This window comes from Pelmatolapia mariae, linkage group LG6 (assembly GCF_036321145.2).
Source record: "Pelmatolapia mariae isolate MD_Pm_ZW linkage group LG6, Pm_UMD_F_2, whole genome shotgun sequence".
Lineage (NCBI taxonomy): Eukaryota > Metazoa > Chordata > Actinopteri > Cichliformes > Cichlidae > Pelmatolapia > Pelmatolapia mariae.
The window spans coordinates 41,160,642-41,183,396 of NC_086232.1; the positions used below are offsets into that span (position 1 = coordinate 41,160,642).

Here is a 22,755-nt window from a genome sequence, read left to right on the forward strand (position 1 = left end):
GGTAGCAGGAGACAATATCTGAGCATGCTCCTGGATGGACAGTGCTATTTGGTAGCATCAGATGCATAACATCTGAGAAGTACTCAGATTCAGGACTGGGGACCTGATACCATTCTCCTGGAGTCTGATAGTCTGGTCAGAAACGTGTATGAGCAGCTCGCTGTAGGTCACTTTGTAAAGGTCTGGTAGTGCTCCTCGTGAGCAGATACCAGTCCTGCTGCTGGGTTGAAGCTCTTCTACATCGCTTCTCGCATCTGTTTACTGGTATCTCCTCCATTGTCTTGAAACTGTGCTGGAGACACAGCAAACCCTGTGATGGCTCGTATAGATGTGCTATCATGGAGCAGCTGGAAAGCCTGTGCAACCTGAATTGAGTGCAGGTACTGTCTCATGCTACAAGTAGTGAGAAGGACCCTAGCAAAATGCAAAACCAGAGAAAAATTAGGAGGGATAACCAGACAGCAGTGATCTGTGAACCTTAAGTGGCTCATCTTGTTCTTCCCTCTTCAGTGCACCTTTTTGGAATGTGTTCACAGAGGTTTCAGCTTCCTAACTGGAGAAACTGATATGCTGAAGGGGCAGGACATGGGGCCAGAGCTGCTTTAGCAAAAGTCCTGTTAAACAGATTTCCCAGCTAGATCCATGAGAATGACATTTGTATTATTACTTAAAACCATTACAAAGACAACAGCTCAGAGTACAGACTGCCCTGTTTATTTTTACTTTACATACACACACCATTCAAAAGTTCAGTGGAAAGAAGAGAGTGACTTGTCTCTGGAGTGAGCAGTGTGGGCTAATGACTGTCACAGCCTGCCACCAACTCTAATTTCATCTCATGGACACACAACTGGAGCTACAAAATCAAGGCCAGCATAACACTGCATCCCAACTTCTTCATGGAGCGCCTGCTGGGTTGTTTGCCGCAGGAATCTTAATATTTGGCCTTCGATTTTAATACTGCAGGCTAAATACCCTCAGTATAAACTGCTCTCTGTTGTCTTACCGTAAAGTCATCCTAATGTGACTGCAACAGTGTCTTTGTCATGAAAGTCGAATCACTGATGAAAACACTGACAGGAAACGCACACCCCTCCACCCTCAGGACTCTGCTGGTTCGTGTAGCGGAGCAGACGCAATGAAGTCCTGCTTGTGCGTGCCGTCGCAGTAGGGCGGGTTGCTTGTGTGCTTGCATCCACACAACCAAACCGAGGCGTCTTTCTCTGGGACGAAGCGTAGCGGGGAGAGGCCCTGGGCTCGGGTTTTGTGGCTTCCATCGCAGAAAGGCTGAAAGAAATCAAAAATCAAACCACAAATAATGCTGGAACGCTCATTTAAACAAGAAACAATGTGTAATGTGTAACACTACTGTAAATACAAGTTTTTAATTTTTATATGCTACAGAAAAAAAAAGCTTTCAGCATTATAAATGGATCGGACTGTTTCGGAATTATGAAACCCATAGATCTGAAAATAATCTGAAACTTTACTCTTTAAAATGTTATAATATATGTTTTCTTAATTTATTAAACAAAAAACAAAACTGTAAAACAAAGCAACATTTATGTTTACGATGCTGAGATAATGACTGAATGAAACACCCGTGAAGCTGCCATAGGCTCCAGCGTGAACCCTGAATTTGACCAACAAAAGAAAGCGAATGATTGTGTAGGGCAGGGGTGTCCAACTCCAGTCCTTGAGAGCTTCTGTCTTGTAGCTTTTAGATGCATCCCTACTCCAACAAAGCTGGATCAAATTATTGGATTACCTCTTCAGCATGCCATCAAGTTTGGCAACAGCCTGGTAACAAGCCATTCAATTGATTCAGGTGTGTCGCAACAAGGATGCATCTAAAAGCTGCAGGACAGTAGCTCTCGAGGCCTGGAGTTGGACACCCCTGGTGTAGGGATTCACCTGCTTCCTGCTGTGCCCACAGGTGCACCACGAGTAACGCTTCCCACCAAGCAGCTCCACCTTGAAAGGCTTCTTAGCTGGGATGACCGGTTCAGGAGGAAGTGTGGACAGCTTGACCTGAGGAAGAGGCAAACTTCTTTTAAAATACATTCAGTGGCCAGTTTATTAGGAATACTATCTAATGTGGTGGGGGCTTGATTTTCACTGTGTCTCTGTGTGTATGTTAGTTTGTTTCCTCCTCATCAGCCTTGGCTTCAGCTATCCTTCCTGGGTACATTTATGCATTCACACATATAAAATCTCCACTTACATAAACAAGCAAGCTCTCATACTGATATTACTGAAGTTCATAGAAGGCTACAGGCCTTGAGGGTACATACAATACTGCTCAAAATTCATATTAAACCTACAGTTCCCCACGTGATTTCTTCTATGTTAGTGTAAGAATGCCTGTAGACTAATTAAAATCTAACCAATGAGGCCTCTAACCTCCATTAAAGCAGCTGGAAGAGCTGCGATGTCAAACATCTGTTTTCTATTTCCAGTTTGGGGAAAATAAAAATACAAACTTGGCTCGTGCGTGAGTTGGTTAGCTTAGATGTGGTACAGTTTCTCCAGTGCATTACTTTTTATGTGTGTGAAAACAAATGGCCCGTTAACAGTGCAGCAGCAGCAGCAGTCTGCATCACATTTACAGAGGCTAACATGTGCAGCGGTTACCTTGGAGGCTGCCGTAGCGGCTAACCAAGGGTGCCTGAAGGTGAAACTGATCCATTTGGGCTCTAATTTGGACACCACCGTGTTCATGTTTCCTCTGACAGCTGAAGGAAGATCAGCTTCTGACACCAGCTGACCAGCAACGGACGAGATTTAAGAATCACGCGACAAGCGACAAACGTTGGAAACAAGTACCGCAAGCAAGGAGAGTCAAACGGAGACAGAAAAGCAAAACACAAACGCGGAGACGCATGACAGCTAACTGAAGCTGCTAGCGTCCTCAACAGTCACGTGTTTGTAGCTCAACCAATCACCGGGCACATGTCGGAGAAAGGCAGACTGAATGGAACTGATTTGGACATATGGAGGACCAAAATTGAAGTATAATGTATAGATTTATACATTATTTTACCAATATTTATAAGTCACAAGCTTTGAAAATATGAGATATGCTGTAAGTATGTAACAAAATTTTAAAAACAGCAGAGAATAGGATGTATTTTTTACTCTCTTGAATGAAATCCTTCTGTGATTCAATGAAACACACAGAAAAAAATGAAATACGACAATAACGCATACAAACAACTACATTTCTTTAGGGACAGAAGAACACAATTTAATTAATAATATCAATTTAATCTATATACAAAATAAAGACTAAAAAAATACATGCTACTATTGCTGTCCCATTTTTTTCTTTTAATTTTTTAAGTACATGTCAAAAGCAAACTAGACAATGTAAAATTAAACTAATAATAATACCAATAACTATAAAATAATACCAAATTTTATTTGAAAATGTCAGATAAATAGTTTGCAAAATATAGTTCAGCAGATCATGCAGAGAAACTTTATACGAAATACACAATTGTGTCAAAACCTGGAGCGGAAGAGCAACTAATCTGTTTCTAAACTAAACTTTTTAAAACTATTCCTACAGAGATGCAGCTTCAGATTCCAGAAGATAGTTTATTGAAATACAGTTTCAAAAGCCTCTCCACAGGTTAACCCTTAACAAACGACTTAAAAAGTGCCATACACAGAAAGGCCTTCAGGGGGCGCAGGTGCTCTCTGTCTCCAACTATACTCAGAGCTTCATGTAGAAACTCTTGGGACAATATCAGCACACACACACATCTTAGACAAATACTGATCATTTGCTCTCTAAACAACCTGTGTTGTGAGACAAATGTAAAATTTCTAAAGTATATGAAGCGTCTATGTGACCAAAAATAATATCTATTAGTACTGTATGTGTGATATTCCCATGTTTAATGTTTACTATGAGATAACTTTCCTTTGGCTGAACTGGTCTAACACACTGATTAACTGAAGATTATGGAGTAAACCATAATAATGATACTCTTCACAAATAATATTTCAAATAAAATGGGTCAAAGGGCAAAATATTAACGATTATACTTTCCACACAAAACACTTCAGAGTGCAGGTCAAAGTGGATATACTAAAAAATATTCAACAAAGCTTTAGATAGAATAAACAAGGCTGACTGATTATTATTTTCTTATTTTGAGGATTAGCTCAAAGCCAAAGCAGATAAATAGAATATAGCTGCCTTTTTCAAAATTATTTCATAGTGTCAGATTTCATATGAAACTAAACAAGCAAAATATATTTACCAAGTTTATTGCATTTGACCTCAAATAACAACACAGAAATAGTATTTAACATGCAATGCTGCTTCTAGCTGACAAAAGCAGGGGCGGACCTAGAAAAACTTTCTTAGGGTGGCATGGAAATCTAATGGGGTGGCAATCAAAACCTTTTTTTAAAAAACAAACAAAAAAAACCACATATGCAGATTCAAATGCAGTAAGTATACACATTTCATATAAATATTGTCTTAATTATTTTCTGTAGCCTACATGATTAAACATTTCAGTTACTTAAAACGTGATTTTATGTACCTTTATAATAAATAAATAAATTTATAAATATATTGCTACACCACATTTACACACACAAGTCTAACTTAAGTTTCACTGCTTTTTGTTAGAAAAAAATCAAATTGTTACATGCTTAAATTTTACAAATTTTCTGTGCTATGGGCTGGATCATTTGCTAATGGTGGTGGTGGTGGGGAACACTGTGCAATGTATTCAGTTTTAGAATAGCCAGGCTCAAAGTGTTAATGCTATCTTATCTGTTAATAAACAACACTGTCATATGCAAAACTAGGGTGGCACTATGGGTGGCAAGAGATCATTTTAGGGTGGCACATGCCACCCCATGCCACCCTTCTTGATCCACCCCTGGACAAAAGCAGTGATCGGACTGTGACTCAGTACCACACTGGATAAACTGAATACTGCACTGGTGAAATTAGCGATTGTGATTGGTCAGTTCAATGAGTAATTCAGTAGAGTTAAAGATCTTCACACAAGAAAATAAGTGTCCAAAAGCCTCCATAAAAAGAAGAAAAACATTCATAATTTTTATTTGGACAGCGCCAAAAGCAGATTTACAAAAACACATAATGCACATGATAAAAAGTAACGAGTAGGCAGGACAAGGTTAAACCAAGAATACATTTTAAAGCCAACACACTAGACTTTCAAAGGTTACCAAAACTTTAGTGGAAACTCCTCTAAGGGGCCGACTCAGGAGGTCTGGAGTCACGCAGGAGGTGTTGGAAATGCTGCCCCAGGTGATGTCATTGTGACATTAACACAAAGTTTGCCCACAAAGCATTTTAATGGAATATATACTTGTACTGAAAGGTTAACATACAAAAGCAGTTTATAACAACAAAAAAACCCCATCTGATTTACCCAAAACAAACAAAGCAGCATTACATGATTTTAATATAAAAAAGAGGACTTTTTTAACCTGAAAACTATTGGATAACATGATTATGATGCATTATTTCCTGTAAGAAGACATCATTTAAAGATGCCTTTCAGATACTTCACTACATCCTGGTAGATGACTTTGAGGTGCGAGCCGTCGCAGTACGGAGCGTTTTTGGTTTGCTTGCAGGCGCACAGCAGGACTGTCCTGTCTTTCTCGGGGGTGAAGCGAAAAGGAGAGATACTCGGAGCTTTTTTCGTGTGAGTGCCGTCGCAGAAAGGCTGAAGAAGAGGAAAAAAAGCCCGTTGAAGACAAACTTGAAACGTACTTTTATCAGCCTAAAAATGACAGAACGCATGTGCCACAGACGTATCGCAGTAAGCGATCACTGTGGATGAACCCGGCTGTAAGCTGCTAATAAGACAGACTGAAAGTTCTCCTGCTGTCGCTCCTCAGCTGACACGCCACATTAGGACTTTGAAACTGTGGACTGAAATTGGTTGCTGCTGGTGAGCAGTCTTCATCATCAGTGATGATCCCTGATACAGAAATGAGGTCAGTTTTGAGTAAAAGTTGACATTTTTGCTCTCTCTGAGGTTAGAGGTCACATGGTCCTCCACTGAGGGGTCCAGAGATGGGCCAAATTCAAACCAGATAAATCGAAGTGATCACATCTGTGCATGGTTAGGTTTTTCATGGTGTTTAAACATCAGTCAGGTGTTTATCATAAAGGAAAGGATCACGTGTAAACCAGAGGGTCTTTTCTTTCTTTTCCTGGACACACCGAAATGAAAGAACAAAGCCCAGACACCGAAGATGGATTAGAGTTAATCCAGTTTCTTTTATGTTACTGGGACCTCATCAAGCACCAGTTGGTCTCAACCAGCACGGTGTTTCTTAAAGGGTGGCTTTCAGACGGGTGGGAACGTAAACAGGAGTAAATGAGGTGAAACTCTACGTGATTGATGTGCTGCATTAGCTTTTACCCCAGATGACCCTCCAGCCCCAAGTGTCTCTGAAACCTGAGCCTCACCTGCTTCTTGCTGTGGCCACAAGCGCACCAGGCGTAGTGTTTTCCAGCAGACAGCTTCACCCTGTAGGGAAGCCGGGCGGCAGGAACTGCCTGGGTTGATTCCAGACAGCACTGAACCTGGGGCACAAAGTGAGACACAAACTTAACTTATCGTCCACACTAATGGATACCACAACATCCTGCAGTGACACATCCCGTGTGGTCTAAGCCAAAACACAACTCCAGGCTCTCAGAGGGCTGTTTGAATAACAATCAGAGTGATGGAGTGCTGCCTCACATGACCCGAGGCATTCGCAATCACACAAACTCCTTCAGGTTTACTTTGAGAATCCAAATTAAAAACATATGTTAAACTTGTTTTGCTTACATCACAAAATTACACTGTAATCGCTGTGATGTCGCCGTTTTGGTTCCACTGGAAAAAAAACTCAAACAAATGAATAATAATGTAAAAACTTTGAATAAGTGGGTCTCCATTTTTACACTCAAGCTTAACCCCACCCCCACCCCACAAAGAAAAAGAGGAAGTGGGACTGGGAAGTCAGATTAGTGCTTTCTGATTATAGTTTAAGTTTTTTAACCTCTGGAGCTGAAAAATGAAGCCAACCCAGACTGTCACAAACTGCAGTTCCTCTGAAGTCCTCTAAAAGATGGACAGTCACCGTGGCATCGCCTGTTTTGAAGTCTCAAGCGGAGTGGTTCCTTTCAGACAGTAAAGGTGATCAGAAATGACTAAATGTGATGTCATCAGCATGACCTGAAACTAACCTCTGAGCCCATAAACTCAATATGAGAGAGCTTATTAAGGTCATAGAGCAAAGAGTCGCTCTCAGATAACCCGGGTCTCCCCCTGGCTTTTTGGAAAGCTGAGTTCATCTTTAGTGTCACATGCAGGCCTGATTACAGTCAGACCAGCTGAATCCAGAAATCACTTAAACAGAACCAGAAGTGAAGCAGGAGAAAAGCTCTCATAGAGCAACACATCATGCCACGATCTACAGAAACAGAAGAAACAAAGCCATTGACATGTATCAGTGTGGAAAGGGTTACAAAGCCATTTCTGACCGAGTCCAGTAAATCACAGACTCATCCAGGAGGTCACAGGAGAAACCAGAACAACATCTGTGGAACCGACTTGCCTCAGTGAAGTTTGGTATTCAACAACAAGAAAGAGACTGAGTTAAAAGGAGGGCTCCATGGAGGGTTCCACGGAGAAAACCACTGCTGACCGAAAAGAACATCTCGACCATCCACGAGAGTCTTGGGAAAAAATTGTGCGGACTGACAAGATAAAAGCAGAACTTTTTGGAAGGTTTGGGTCCTGTTACATCTGGGATAAATAGCATTTCATTAGAAGAACATCAAACCAACAGTCAAACATGGTGGTGGAAGTGTGATGGTCTGGGGATGCTCTGCTGTTCCAGGACGACTCGCTGTGACTGCTGGAAGCATGAATTCTGCTCTCTACCAGGAAATCCTGAAGGAGAATGAATGAAGCAGGACAACGATCCAAAAAACACACCAGCAGGTCCACCTCTGGGTGGTCTAGTCAAAGTCTGGCCATATATCTGATTAAACCCCCAAAAGTGTCTGAATTAAAACAATTCTGCAAAGATTGGTGGGCCAGTTTAGGGGGCGGTTACTCCTTTACACAGGGCAGGTAAGTGTGGAAGAATTCCTCATTTAATAAGTGCATTTTGTATTTACTCGGGTTATCTTTGACTAATATTAAAATGTGTTTGATCTGAAACTTTAAGTGTGACAAAAATGCGAAACACTAAGACGCCGAGAAGGGGACAGCTGCTCTGCATCCATCCTGATATTTTATAACTCCAGGGCGTGCACGAGAGGGGGACCAAGCCCTCACGTGCTGTACCTGCAGGTTTACTCCCACAGAGCATCGGGACTAAAGGTGACTGACGGAGGGCGCGTCAGGTTGTTTGTTTGCACAGAAAAAAAAGAAAGAAAGAAATCGGGAAATGTCGGCAGTCTGCTCCGTGGACGTCCCACCGTGACTCAGCATTCTTTAAATACGGCCGCAGCAGCAATGAGAGCAACACGAACAGCTGATAACACAATAATTACCACGAACACTCGGCAGGCAGACTCACTGTGGGAGAATAAGCAGCCAGGAGGAGCTGAGGTCGTCTGAAGGTCTGCGCACCTCCTCTGCGCATGGCGACTACAAACCGGGCTGTATTCATGCTGCTGCAGGCCGCTTGTACTCCAGCTCCTGGTTCTCCTTTAGAGGAAATCCGCGCACAGCTGGTCCACAAAACTTGAACCGACTTCAGAAAAAGTTACAATATGGCTGACGATGCATGCTGATTGGGCTGTAAAAGCCTCCCCGCGGTGAGGACACGCCCCCTGTCTCACCGCTCCTCCTCCTCTTCCTCCCACGCGCTGCATCCATCGTTATATCGCTCATACCTGCAATAAATAATAATGTACACACCAGTCGTTAATGAATGACTGACTGCTTCATTACTGAGATATCAACCCTGAATGCATGGAAGTCCACTAGCGCATTTTTTTTAAAAGAACACACATGAATTACTTAAATTAGTGAAAAAATCATATATGTGAAGATGACGTCAAAAGCTTTTTATTTCCAAGTGAAAACGAGATTCCACATTAATGAGAGTAAATTTGTTTTGTTTTTTTGTTCTTTTAAAATATATACATTTCAGGGATTTTTTTTCTGCACTTAAATAATTTTCATTAAAAACATGTTTTTAATGTGGGGATATCAGTCATATAACCATAATTTATATTTTCGTTTATCTATGGGCAGAAAAAATAGAAATAGTAAGCACGTAAGTAGTAAGCTAATACAGACTTGGATCAGTCATGTTTAGTGACCCCCCACATCCTGATGGGCTTTCCTCAACTTAAAGCAAGAAAGTCAGTATTAGTAAATATTTTATTAACGTTCACAAACCATTATGTTACATGACCCTTTATGAAGTCTAAAGCTTGCCTTATTAAACAGATATAAAAAAAGGTTATTCAGTATATCAAAATGAAATAACTTTATGTAATTGTTTTCATGGTTTGTTAATCCTTAGCATCATGATGGTGCAATGCTTATGTTGGTGTGTATGTGCATGTTCTCCCTATAAATATGATACGTATTATGAGATTAATAAAGGATGAATCCTCACATAGACCCAATGAAAGGGGAAACATTTTCAGACTAAAAGAGTAATAAATTGCAAGAAAATAAATAAATAACATAAAAAAGTTTTAAAAGCCACGCAGAGATCATCCAGACTTACTTTCCAAACGTTGCCTGAGGTGAAAAAAATTTCAATATTTTTTAAACAACGTAAACGTCATTAAATTGGAGCCTAAAATCACGTGGTGCTGATGAAACCGCGGTGTACCGCAAGGTTCGATTTCTGATCCCTTTTTATTTTTTGTTTGCTTCCTTCTGGTAAAACTTTACAGACTCACAGTGTGTCCTTTCACAACGCCAACGATAAACATAAACCTTCCCGTGAGGTCTGGTAGAGCCTCAGTGATACTGGACATCACGACTGGTTCAGAAAGCAACAGCTTGGAGTCTTACTGGTTCAACAGATGGCATCACATAAACCCGGGCCCTCATTTTACCACTCGTATTAATCAAATGGCCAACTGGGTGTAACCCCAAACTTCATACCAGAACTGCTGACCCCTTAAGAGTCAAACCCACATCCTTAGATCCTCACGCAGGGTCCTTTTGACTGCAAAATTAGTCTAATTTTGCCATCAGGACTCATCGAACTGGCTGAGGACATAAGGCTCGCAGAAACCCTAAAATCCTTTAAAGCACGTCTTGAAAGTAATTTTTAACTGTCTTACCATTTTAACATGAATAAATCAGTTTATTTCTAATAAACCTCCAAAAAAGGCGACCTTTTCATAAACTTTACAGCACGTAACATAGAAAACAGTTTTTCTTCACTTTCTGTATTTCTCATGGTGGTGTGAAGTCAATGTGTTCACTTTACCTGAAGTCGATTCCTTTACGGTGAGTAAAATACACCCACAGTTAAATCACTCGACATCCAAGAGAAAATGTCAAAGAACTCAGTAAAATACATTTATTGACAAAAAAAGTTGTCTTAATCTGTCCTTTTAATTTTACACACAAAAATATCAAAATACTTTACAGGGATTTTAATCTGAATATCGTCAAATTTGCTTCAATCGATTCTCTCAAACAAATACACTGTACAATGACAACGTGCTTGTCCTTTTTAAATTCAGTGCTCATTTCATTTCCTTTTTTTTTCTCTTCAGGGAACAATGCATTTAAAATTATGCATAGCTATTACTTGGTATTTAGCGATACATTTGAGAGACGTCACTGCATTTCATGCAATTCATATCCCGATAGTTAACTTCGCCTCCATCAGACCTCACTCGGAGCCAGGTGCTTAAATGTTGCAATACATAAAAGATACACAGTACGACATTCATAACATGAATTATCTTCACCCAAACTTCAAAGCTTAAAAGAATGAATGTGTTTTTACACAAACATATTAAAGTATACAACTCGGATCTCAAAAAAACAAAACAAAAAAAAACATCAAAAAAACATTTTACAATTGGGCCAAAGCGCCCCAGTGCAACATGAGAAAGAAACTGTTTCAGAAATCCCTCGCGCCGCTCTGCAGCCGATCGTGTGGTCGCGCTGGTCATACTTGGTAAATTACAGACCTCCCAGCAGGAGTCACGTTGGCTCATGTCTTTGTCAACATTCTCCTTCTGTCATTGCTACAGTATTTATCACCAACCATTGAGCTGCGTGAAGCTTCTGATGTCTACATGAGCTACTAACAACATAAAATAAAATAAAAATAGATATCACATGTATGGGAGTTCATGTTCAAGACTCCAAACAGAGTGACAAATGAAGGAAGGAGGAAATTAAATAATCCCTTCGTTTGAGGGCGGAAAAGGTGAAATGGTGATGAGCCTTAGTTAGTAAAACTGAGCTAAGCAGAGGTGTCACTTCATAAAGTGGAATGGAAGGAAAAGCTTATTAGGGGAGACCAGGGACAACTGTAACACCCAACGCTAATGTATCCAATCAGAAAGCTAGGACGACGACATGCCGGCAGGATTAACGAGCTCGTGTCCAAATTGTTGCCTTTTGTCTATTTTAATGCTGCGAAGAAAGGGGAAACGCAGATCGTTCAGTCATGCTACATTAGAAAATCATTTTGACACAGAAGGAATGAAAGCTAGAAGAGGAGCCCAGGGTCAAAACTTCAGAGGCTCTAACTTGTTTAGAGCAACCACCTCCCCACACAGTGATATGATCCTTGGGGGTTTATCCGGGATGAAGTTTTAAAAGTCTTCTCAAAAAACAGATCAAACGTCTAGTTTCTGCTCGTCTACACCACAGACGATAAACTGGTGCAGTTTTTGTTTTAAATTGAAACTGCAACATATGTCATGTTTTTGATGCAAGTATTTTGTGAGTTGTGAAAGAAAATGTAAAAAACCCCAAAATGTCACAGCTGCCCCCGGTCGCCCTACAGCCTCCCTGTTTCCTACATCGATTCTGCTTCTGCAGCACTTTCATTACGAGCGGTTCAAACTGCTGTGCAGATTCTCTACAAGTCCTTTTTCTCAGGTCTCTGAAGCACAAACAACTCAAAAACATTCCAACACAAAACGTACAATAGAAAATGCTTTGACACTTTAGTCACCACTATACGCTTCACACGTTTTTCCACTGTTGAAATTATCAGTCAGCTATCAAAAGTATATAAATGGGCTTAGGAAGAGTGCTTTCGTTAGACAACGTGACCCTCCGTGTACCCGCAATAAAAAAAACACGTTATCAAAGAAAGACGAGAAGAGAGTGAGCCTTTGGGCTCGTGGTTTCCTCTGTAAATCTAACATCATTAAGGCATTATCTATCCAGTATTGCTAAAAGAACAGCTAGTTGGTGGACATGAAAGGAATATCTATGTATGACAGTAAAAGACTGACACTTCAGGACAGGAGTGCAAAATACTCAGAAAAATCAAAAACCTGTTAGTCCCTAGCGACCTATGAAGTACCGAGCATCCTTTAGAAGGTACTGTGTTGATGGCTAATTTGCTCTGTTAGCTACTAACATGCAAAGTGCACACTTGTTTAGGAAAAAACTATTAATTTCTTACTTACAATTTCCAAATGTTTGGTTTCGTCCGCTTAATCTCGACAGCAACTAGAAGGATATAAAAGTCTTGAGAAACTCTGGTGGTGGTCTGGAACCGCTCGCAGACGATGGCGGCTTTCTGGACACGCAGGTGCTGTGTCATTTTTACATTTACATGAGTTAATACCTTAGAGCAAACACCAAGATATCTTTTTGGTGGGCATTTATATCCAGTGAAGGCTATTGTGGTAATGAGTCTGCACAAAAGTCAACAATGAAAATACAAAGTCTGAGGTAATAACTAGCTTAATGTCGAAATGCCACTAACCACACATCAAAAATGATTGTATGCTTATCCTTTACATAATAAGTGCCCGTGAGAGGCTTCACATATAGAAGATCTGGATGAAATTGAGTGGGGTGAACACAAAGGGAAGACACAATATCGAGGAAGACAGTTGAGGTTGCAGGAAGTGGCAGAAGTCCGCTTTTTTTTTTTTCTTGCTTTTTTTCCTCGCTGACTGACTGAATGGAAACTCTGGAGGGAATTCATGAACAGTCAGTGCTTGGGAGGTCAGAGAAGAGAGACTCAGACCTTCGGTTCATGAACTCTGCCTTCATCAGCAGCCCCATTGGTCTAGCTAACAAATTAGTGCAATTTAAGAAGAGACCACTGTATTCATGCTCTCTGAAAGCTGCCTACACACAAAAAAAACCCCTATGAGAAGAACCTCTGATATCAAGAATTTCAAAACACGAAAAACTTCACCTTGACATTAAAGTCCATCCTGTTGTACATTCATAAAAGAGGGCTTAAGATAAAGACGACAGAGAAGGAGAAAGTCCTGGAAATTTGACCTCTTCAAGGCGGCACGTCATGCCTGATGTTTTCATCGGAGCTGCTCGCGTGTTGTGGAGAAACATCAGCCATTCTTGTCTCCACCTTTCTCTCCAGTAGCCTGAAAACACAGAGCAGAGGGTTTCCAGCACATCTTCACCTTCATCTGAAGTATAACAGGATGTCCAGATACCAGCGAAATAAATGTGGACTTGAGGCCACTACACCCTGAGCGCGTTGCTACATGAAATTCAGAGTTTTTCAGATGCGAGCTTCGTCGTGTAAGCGCCTTCACACACTGAAAAAAGTCTGTATGAGGTTTCGTGGTTTGATCCAGGAGCTGAATCTGTATCACGGCCGCTTTCATATGGATTTCATGATGTCAGCGGGTCAGTTCGAGCTCTCGTTGGCAGAGTTGGGATCACGTCTGAGGAGGCAGAGAAATGATTTCAGAGAGCCGACTGACCGGAGCAGCATGGAGCTGTGTGTTAAACTGTACTATTTAACCACAAGTAGTAAAGTATATACAGCACCAGTGCACGTTTTGAGCTGCACTAGCTGCCAAATGGAGTGCTTTGATTGGTCAGATCTTTTTATTCACATATGAAAAATCGAGCTTTGATATAAATGCAGAAAATTTGTCAGTGTGAATGTAGGGTAGGAATAGGACAAATATTTGTAAAGACATAAAATATTCGCATGGATTTTAAGCGGATTTTAAGGACTTGTGGGACGTGTTACCGAGGTGGGTGGAAAAGTTTAGATTTCAGCTTCTCTTCATTAGCTCCAGAGCTGGATCTAAACGGCTCCATCTTATCTTAAAGACCTCGTGGTATCGTTTCACCCCAACAGAGCACTTTGCCCTCAGACTGCTGCTGACGTGTGGCTCTTTCTAAAAGTAGGATCTGAGGTAGAGCCTTCAGCTTTCAGGCACTCTTCTGAGGAACCAGCTACCAGTTTTCTATGAAGCTTGAAAAGGAAAGCAACTGGACTTCTTCAAGTCCCTTCTTGAAGAAGCTCCTTCTTCTTCTTCCAGTCACTTTTTCTTCCAGTCGCTTTTCTTTCCATGCTCCGTAAATTACCTGGATGACTGAGAACCTACACAGACACAGCTCCCAGTTTGGATTCAGGAGACAGACACCCTGTCTACTTTTAAGATCAGGCTTGAACCTTTTTGATAAAGCAGATCGTTAGAGCTGGATCAGGTGACCCTGAACCTTCCCTTAGATATGCTACAATAAGCTCAGGCTGCTGGAGGACTTTCCCATGATGCAGTGTTTCTCCTCTTCTCCCCTCTTCTCCCCTCCCCGTGTGTTTATATGGCACTACTTCATGTCATTAACTTTTATCTACTCTCTTGTCAATGATTGATAAAAACTCTTGGAAGTGGGCTGTTGAGTTTTCTGGTTCCCAGAGTTTTTCAGGAGGACAATCACGAGTATTACTCACTCCGGGTTTGTGAAGCGTGTTCTCCTGCAGCCCGAAGAGCCCGCCTCCTTGGCCTCCCTGCAGGGGGGAGGCTGTAGCTGAGGACAGCAGGTTGGGTGACTGGGCAATCATGGGTGAGTTGGGGGTGGAGGTGAGAGCTCCTGTCAGCGTGAGGCGCTGCAGCTCCCGCTGTCGCTGCTGCTGCAACATCTGGCACACCAAGGCCTGCTGCTCCTGGAGGAGGACGAGAGGAGAGCGGCTTTAAGGTACGAGCAGAGAAAAGGCGCTGATGGGGGTTTGTGTGGGGGCTGATAGTGCTGGGAGTCTGTAAATGCCGAGCAGAAGCGGCACACCGTCACCAGGGGGCAGTGTTGGACGTAATGTGAAACAACTGGCTGTGTGGGCTACTCTTGTTCACGCGTGCGTATTTGCTGGTCATGTAGCTCCTGCTGGGAATGACAGTGTGGACAAAGAGCGTCTCTATGTTCAAACTGACTGTTAAAAACAATGAAAACTGTCCCCTGGAGCCACTGCGTGTTTGTGATCTTTGATGGGGTTTTGCATCTTCCTCTCCTCAATGACCTCCGCTGTTACTCCCTTTCCTGTTTGAGCCATCTGGCCTTCATCACCCTTGAGTTACATGCTTTTAGGCTTTGTAGAGCCTCACAAGTGTTTTTCTTTTGAACTGCATTCAAGGATTTCAAGGAAATGCCAGTTTCTGTTTAAGTTTGGGGATATTTGTATAAAACAATCATACTTTGAACAATCACGCTGCCATAACTGAGCAGCACTCCTCTGTCAGATTTCCTGGCACCCTCATCTGCTCTGGGTTCTTTAAAGCAGCTTCCATCAAAAATAGGCCCAAAGCTTCTTCTTTTTTTTTTTTTTTAGCAGAACAGAGCACCCCGCCACTTCTGGGAAGAAGTGAAATGCTGAGGCATGTCTGGAAGAGTCAAGCTCAGGTGTCTGTGTCAGAGCTGGACGAGGATGCACCTGCGCTTGTGGAATTCAGGGTCAAGTAGTTTAAGCTAACTTAAGAGCAGTGGAGAGCACCCGGGGACAGGAGTGACAGCGAGTGATTTTTACAGGGTTCCTGCCAGAAAACAGAGGACAAACAGTGAGTTTAGGAGCTACAGAGGGGAGTGCACTGCCTCGCTCTGCTGTTACTGGTTTGGCGTTAGTAACAGACTGATAACTGATAACACACCTCATGTCAGGGAAACCTAGAGCAGTTCACATTGACTGTACTTCTTGTGGGAACTCTCACAAGTAAGTTAATTTTTTTCAAACTGCACGTAAAAACTGTAAACAAATGTTAAAGCTATTTTCCTTCAGTCGTTCTGTTTCACTGTCGCCTCGTCTAACAGGCCAAAAGTGAAAGTATCCACTTGTGTCTTTAGTCTATTATATCAAAGTACTTATAGTTTACAGTCAAACAGGAAACCCACTGGTTCCTATATTTACAGTGCCTGACTGGTTTGCACCCCACCAAGCTTTCCTCACTTTGCATGTCAAATAAGGGCGACTGGTTCACTTCTACACAAAACATTATTGTTGGTACAATTTCTGTCTTAACTAACATAATTGAATTGGTTAGTATCTCTATATGAGGTCTTGCTAATGGTTAATATCACAGTATTAATCTCCCAACTTCAAAGTGTGTTACAGCAAGTTCCTGACAGTAATAAATTCTTTGTAAAAAGTTCATTTTTACTGAACAGGAGGCGAGTCTGATTTCTGAATTAGTCTAAAAATAACGCGTGAGATTGCCCCTGATGTTAGCGGTTATTCAAATAGCCCTGATTTGCTCGGTGTTCCCGTCACGACCAAACATCAGAGAGCTGCTCCGTTTCTGAGGCGTGAGCGAGAAAATAATCTGTTCCATAAACATCCTTTTCTTATCCTAAATCAATTTAGGCCCTCAGTTAAAAGCTTTTGTAGCACAGATTTTATCGCTGTGGTGGTTCAGTGAGCTAATGAAAGTGTTTATTAATGAGTCGAACCAAGCAGCAAACACCGGGGCTGAGAAATGATGCAATACGGAAAAACTGCAGTTCCTCTAATGGCCACTTGATTTCAGCTTACATTCCCAAGTAAATATGACCGACTTTACAGCATGAATAAGCACAACTATACAGGGAAGTTTTTATTTAAGCATAAAGTTTGCATCTTTAGGGGAATGGCTGCTTTGACTGACAAATTGATGCAAATGGATGAAGCTGCAATAATCAGGCAAATAATATGGCTTACTATGTGGTTATACGTACAAACAGACCATCCAAGAAATCTGTGGTTCAGTTTTCACGAGACGAATTCTAGCTTCTCTTTTACATTTCTTTATACGTGCCACTTAATTATCAGGTACACGGGTCTGTGCCACACGCCTCGCTAAACAAGTTTTAGCTGATATGCTTGTTTATCTGTTTCATGACATCATCACACCGCGAGTCAGAAACATTTGGATAGAGAAAAATCTCAGAGAAGCTGTGAGAAAATGTAGAAATCGAAGAGAAAGACAGAGCGACGAGGCGAGTGTCCTTACAGGTGTGAAGTTCTGTGAGGTGAGGAACTGCTGCAGCTGCTGCTGCTCGAGAAGAAGCTGCTTCTGCTGCTCTGACAGGAACGACGACCTGAAACAGATGTTGACATGTGGAAGCACACCTGTCAGAGAGCACCACCGAGTTTAAATGTTTCCCACACATTTAGATTTTGGGGTCAGTGGGCAGGGTCAGGCACACGTGTTCTCGCTAATTTATTAATAAACAGTGTTTATAATCTCCGACCCAGCAAAGACGTGATCATAAATAACTGACTAAACAAATATAGTGGGTCTTTCTTCCTGCCAATCAACTTCAGCTGGCGGTGGTTCTGCTGCAGCCTCGTCACGCTCGCTGTGGTGGCACATGAACCTGCTCCTCTCCACCTGCTGCAAACCTCGGGGTGGAGTGGTCCTCCATCTCACCACACCTCCTCAGAGCAGGAGAAGAACCACCGACAGCTGCAGTCCATGACAGTCGTTACGTCCTACTATAGGGAAGCAGTTCACAGACATCAACAACAGAAACGTGGCCAGCTGGTGGCAGAAACACCAAACTAAAATTTAAAAATAGGAGTGAGGGGATTCTCCGCTTCAGAAGGATAGAAAAAGAAAAGAAAAAGAAATCACTGAATCCTAAAAAAAATCTGAAACCACAGCCAAAGTTAGTTAATTCATTTAGAGGCTCTTGTTTTCTTCTTCTGTGGTTTTTACAGACAGATTTTTTACGTACGGACTCGCACTCTTGGGAAGCTGAAAGCCTTGAGCCAGCGCCAGGGGGTTGAGGGGTGGAGGTTGAGGTCGCAGAGCCGGGAGCGCGGGCTGAGGAGCGTTCTGCACAGGCGACTGGATCACTCCGTTCAGACTGCCGAGCACGCCGTTCACGGCCAGCTGAGGACTTCCCGCGATAGACGCCATGAGTCCGCCCACCACGGGCAGTGCGGAGCCGCCGGCCTGAGTGATCGCCCCCAAACCGTCGTTCAACCCTCGATTCAAGCCGTTCAGCAGCGGCTGCCCGAAGGAGGCGGGGCTCTGCTGAGGAGGGGGGGTGCTCTGGAAGGAAAGAGACGAGCTGCTTCGGGACGGACTACCGGAGTGGAGCTCCTGGAACAAACACAAGAGAGCAAGCGAGCAGCTTTTTACCGAGTTTACCGTAAAATTGAGAAAATCTACAAAGAGGCTTAAAAAAGACAAATATACTTGCTAATGGTGCCTGACGGGATTGCACGGTGATTTCGAGACACGAAAGGAACTAAAGTTTCTCACCTCAGACGAGGTAACAAAGGAGGTGTCATTCAGGAAGCAGCTTTTGGACAGGGGACTCTTATTGGTGCTCAGGGGGTCTAAGGAATGAGAGCCACAATCACAGGGTGAAAACTACCAGGTTTGCACTGAACACCATGTTCTGTACTATCAAAACTGTTCCTACGGTTAATTAACATCAATAAATCATCCGTGTGAGCGGGTGGGGCTGCAAAGGGAGGATGAAGGAATGCAGCTTAAAAAAAATAAAAGGAGGCGATGGGATTTATGTGCCCTGAAGTTCGCTTAATGTGGACAGAGGAGCTTAATCTGACCTTGGGTGGATGACAGGAAGTTGATCTGGGCGGACGTGTGCATGGAGCCCTGGGTGGAGTGAACCTGTGGAGGGAAAGGCACGGCCAGCTCCGTGTTGAGCAGCTGCAGTCGCTCCTTCTTGGCCGTCAGGCTGAGGATCTGGTCCTGGAGCCGCTGGTTCTCCTGCTGCAGGGAGTGCAGCGACTGGAGCATCTCCATAACTGGGGGGACAAGAGGACACACCACATTTCAGTCCAGTGTTTCCCACCATCTTCAAGGACGGATGACTGCAGGCAGCAGGCACACACTATTTTAAATTAATTATTAAATAATGGAGCTGGTGATGCTAGTCTGTGATCTGCTCTGCAGCCTCTGCGAGCTCAGTGCAGAATTTGGTTACAGTGGTCTTCCTGCTCAAAGATCTGCGCGGTAAAAGAGGGACGACTGCCCACAACAGGCTGTTGGAAGGTCACATTTTAAACTGAGAGTTTCTGGAGAGGCAGCTGAAACATATCAGACCCTCCCTGGCCTCTGTGATCACCTCCACTGATTCTCTCACTCTGTGGAAGATTTCTCTCTCTGCCATCTGGGGCTCCAGCGGGTGATCGCACTCTTTTTTCTATTCAGCTGTAATGCACCACGTGGGAAACAGCACCACAATACCACAACACCCCAGCAGCGCATTTCACTACCAGAGTTCAGTATCGCCTCAATATAGCATCAATATATGACTCACAAATGTCGGCAGATTCCCGGAGAGATGGCTGAAATTATCGGTCCGGATGTGAAAAAATTTTAAAACTGACCACAACAAAGAGCAGGGACCAAGGCCGCAAAAAAAGTCCCAGCATTTTATTTTTTTTATTTACAACATGGTAACTAACGCATAATGCAGCACACACTTACGTAGGTCACATTGTAGGCGCTACAAAGGTTCCCCACACGAGTCTAAATCAGGCATCGCTCGTTTTCAACAGTCCAGCCTGAGCCCGAGCCTTCAGCTTCCAGGCCCCTCTCCTGAGGAACCAGCTCCCAGTTTGGGCCCCAGAGACAGACTCCCTCTCAACTTCAAACTTTTAGTTTTGATAGTTAGAGCTGCATCCAGTGAACCTGAACCATCCCTCAGTCGTGCTATTTTAGGCTGAGGCTGCTGGAAGACTTCCCATGATGCACTGGGACTCCCACTTCTCTCTTTCGCTCGCTATTGCATGTCAGTGGGTTTTGTGTTCTCTCGCTTCCTGACCCCATTTTGTAGGTATTTCTGGGTTAGGAACTCCAGCTGTCATCATTACTGTCAGTATTATCACTATTACTGCCTGAGAAGTTTTAGGATTGGCTCAGGTTGGTTGTTTTATCATTTTTAGCGGGTGATGGGTGGATCGGCACGAAAGGGATCCAGGAGTATCAGTTAGTGTTGTTTGCAAAATTGGACCTTTCACATCACAAACACAGATGAACGCTGGAGGAGGCGTACAGCCTGGAACTGCTCTCGGTATTATTATCATAATTATTATATTTACTATAACAACCAGCTGGTGGTGCTCAAACAAAAATAAGTACTAGCATTGGTTGTTTCCTGCCTCTCTGCTCTCCTCTCGCCCCAGCCGGTCAGGGCAGATGGCCGCCCACCCAGAGACCGTTTCTGTCAGCAAGTGCTTGATCAGATTAAACTCGCTTTGCTGGAAGAGCTGGTTCAATACAATCAAGGGCACAGAGCAGTTGATGGGCGTACAGTTTTCATGTATTGCAAACAGCTAATCTGCCAAACTTGCACATCGATCCAAAGCAAACCTTCTGTTTTTGTGTAGTTAAATATCAACACGCTGATTTACTGGACGTACTGGGATAAACTAGTCACGGCTAAATGATCGGAGATATGTTTGACAAGAGTGGACCCAGCAACCTGCACTGTGCTTTTTTTAAAGTCCTGCACTGTATCACAGGTGTTTCCAATTATTCTGGCAGTTCGGGCCCCCGCTTGGGTTGAAGTCGGGCAGAGTTATGCTGGAAAATATTAGAGGTCACAAAACAAAGGCTGGGTCCTGAAACATGCCACATTTTCAGCCTTGTGCACTCAAGTTAAGTCACTTATTTTTATACAACACTTTGCTGTTTAAGTAGAAATGAGTGTGTTTATTTTGAGAGTATGTCACAAGTTACTAGTTAGGCTCAAAAAAAGAAACGTACACAAGCTGCAGCTTGAGAAAAATCTGCAAAATAAACGTTACGCTTTCTCATGCAGATAAATATAATTAAGGTGAGGACTGTGGGGGTATTTCCTTTTAGAGAAATACACCTAGCTGAGCGCGATGAGACCTGAGGGGGAACAAAAAAAGAGAAGAAGAGCAGCAACCATGGAAATAAAAAGCCGTCTGCATGCAAGCGTGAGCCAAAAGCACTGACAGTGCTGGGTGTAGGAAGAAAAAAATGAGCAAATAATAGATTTGAAAGCAAGTGTCAGCTGATGATGTCCCTGGAGAAAAAGTGAGTCAGAGCAAAAGGCGGCGAGCAATCTGGTTCAGCGGAGAGACGAGCAGAAATACAACGGCAGAAAGAAACAAAGCAGCTGCTGGAGCAGCTTTCAGAACTGAGAGCACATCTGATCTCTTGCTGAGCTTTTTTTTGTCCTCACACAGGTACATTCATCATCTGACGACAGCACGAGGCACACACAGAGGCCGGCAGCGTGTATGTGTAAGGTTCCCAACACTTCTGGCTTAAAATGAAGTGAAAAGTTCAACCAAAGAGTCCTTTCTCTCTCTCAGATTTGTTTTTGAAAGATTCTGAGAGGCTCAAAGAGATCTTAGCACTGAGCAAAGGAGTAGTACTAAAAACAACCCTGCAGTTCCTCTGATGGCCACTTGAGGCTCCTGTGTTAAAATGCCCAGTTTACAGCTCGCTGCACGAAATGGTCTGTAGACATGGTCCTCCATAACAGCTTTATACTGGAAGAAACATTTTCTTAAGTCACCTGGTTTGATTTTTTTTAATTGATAAAGTTGGGGGCGTGGCTACTCTGACTGGCCAATAACTGATTCTTACAAATAATACGACTTGCCACAGTAATTACCATCTTGGATTTTAATTTTTCTTTACTTTGGATATTTACTCATTTTTATTCGCTTTCCTTTCAGTTAACAAAAAATGATTTTTGTACTCGTCTAATTTCTCCGCCTCACGAGTCTGTGCTCCAGCCTGCTGAGTAAAGTTCTAATATTTTATGCACTCCTGCAGTTTATGAGGCAGCTTGTGCATATCACTCTGTTTATGTCCATCCTTTATGCACAGAATACACTCGCCGGCCACTTCATTAGGTACACCAGTTCAGCAACTCAATGCATTAAGGTCAAGGCGACCAGCTGAGGTTCAAACTGAGCATCAGCGTGCGGAAGAAATGTGATTAAGGTGACTTTGTTGATACCAGGTTGGCTGGCCTGAGTATTTCAGACTACTGATCTGCTGGGATTTTCCCTCATAAGCGTCTCCAGGGTTCACAAAGAATGATGAAGAAAAGGAAAATATCTATCCAGCAGCTCCCTGGGAGAAAATGCTTTGTTTACACCAGAGGTCAAAGGAGAACGACCAGACTGCTTTGAGTTGACAGGAAGGCAACAGTAACTCAAATAACTCCTTGTTACAACCAAAGTATGCAGAAGAGCACCTTCTGCATACTGCAGAAGGTGCAGAAGAGCACCTTGGTTGCTCTTCTGCACCTCAGAAAATTAGAAAAACGATTCCTGCTCTGAGGAGTCTCGATATTTGCTGTGAATTCAGAT

The 22,755-nt window shown here is 42.8% G+C and overlaps 3 protein-coding genes across 3 annotated transcripts in view; all 3 read right to left on the bottom strand.

Annotated features, from left to right (window-relative positions):
• Positions 1–700: 700 nt before the first annotated feature.
• On the bottom strand, positions 701–2,931 carry LOC134628778 (CDGSH iron-sulfur domain-containing protein 3, mitochondrial-like). The gene is made up of 3 exons (XM_063475542.1): positions 2,635–2,931; positions 1,915–2,031; positions 701–1,287 (listed from the first exon to the last, which is right to left on the bottom strand). The coding sequence occupies exons 1-3, from the start codon at positions 2,719–2,721 to the stop codon at positions 1,102–1,104; spliced, it is 390 nt and encodes a 129-aa protein (XP_063331612.1). The 5' UTR covers positions 2,722–2,931; the 3' UTR covers positions 701–1,101.
• Positions 2,932–3,423: 492 nt separating this feature from the next.
• On the bottom strand, positions 3,424–8,827 carry LOC134628779 (CDGSH iron-sulfur domain-containing protein 3, mitochondrial-like). Its single transcript, XM_063475544.1, has 3 exons — positions 8,587–8,827; positions 6,476–6,592; positions 3,424–5,723 (listed from the first exon to the last, which is right to left on the bottom strand). The coding sequence occupies exons 1-3, from the start codon at positions 8,677–8,679 to the stop codon at positions 5,535–5,537; spliced, it is 399 nt and encodes a 132-aa protein (XP_063331614.1). The 5' UTR covers positions 8,680–8,827; the 3' UTR covers positions 3,424–5,534.
• Positions 8,828–10,584: 1,757 nt separating this feature from the next.
• LOC134629558 (protein AF-17-like) overlaps positions 10,585–22,755 on the bottom strand; it is a 31,544-nt gene continuing 19,373 nt past the window's right edge. Inside the window, exons 15-20 of the mRNA XM_063476974.1 lie at positions 19,000–19,200; positions 18,689–18,765; positions 18,156–18,526; positions 17,429–17,516; positions 14,908–15,120; positions 10,585–13,579 (exon numbers count right to left, since the gene is read on the bottom strand). Coding sequence (XP_063333044.1) covers positions 13,544–13,579; positions 14,908–15,120; positions 17,429–17,516; positions 18,156–18,526; positions 18,689–18,765; positions 19,000–19,200 — 986 coding nt within the window. The 3' untranslated portion in view covers positions 10,585–13,543. The remainder of the gene's footprint in view (positions 13,580–14,907; positions 15,121–17,428; positions 17,517–18,155; positions 18,527–18,688; positions 18,766–18,999; positions 19,201–22,755) is intronic.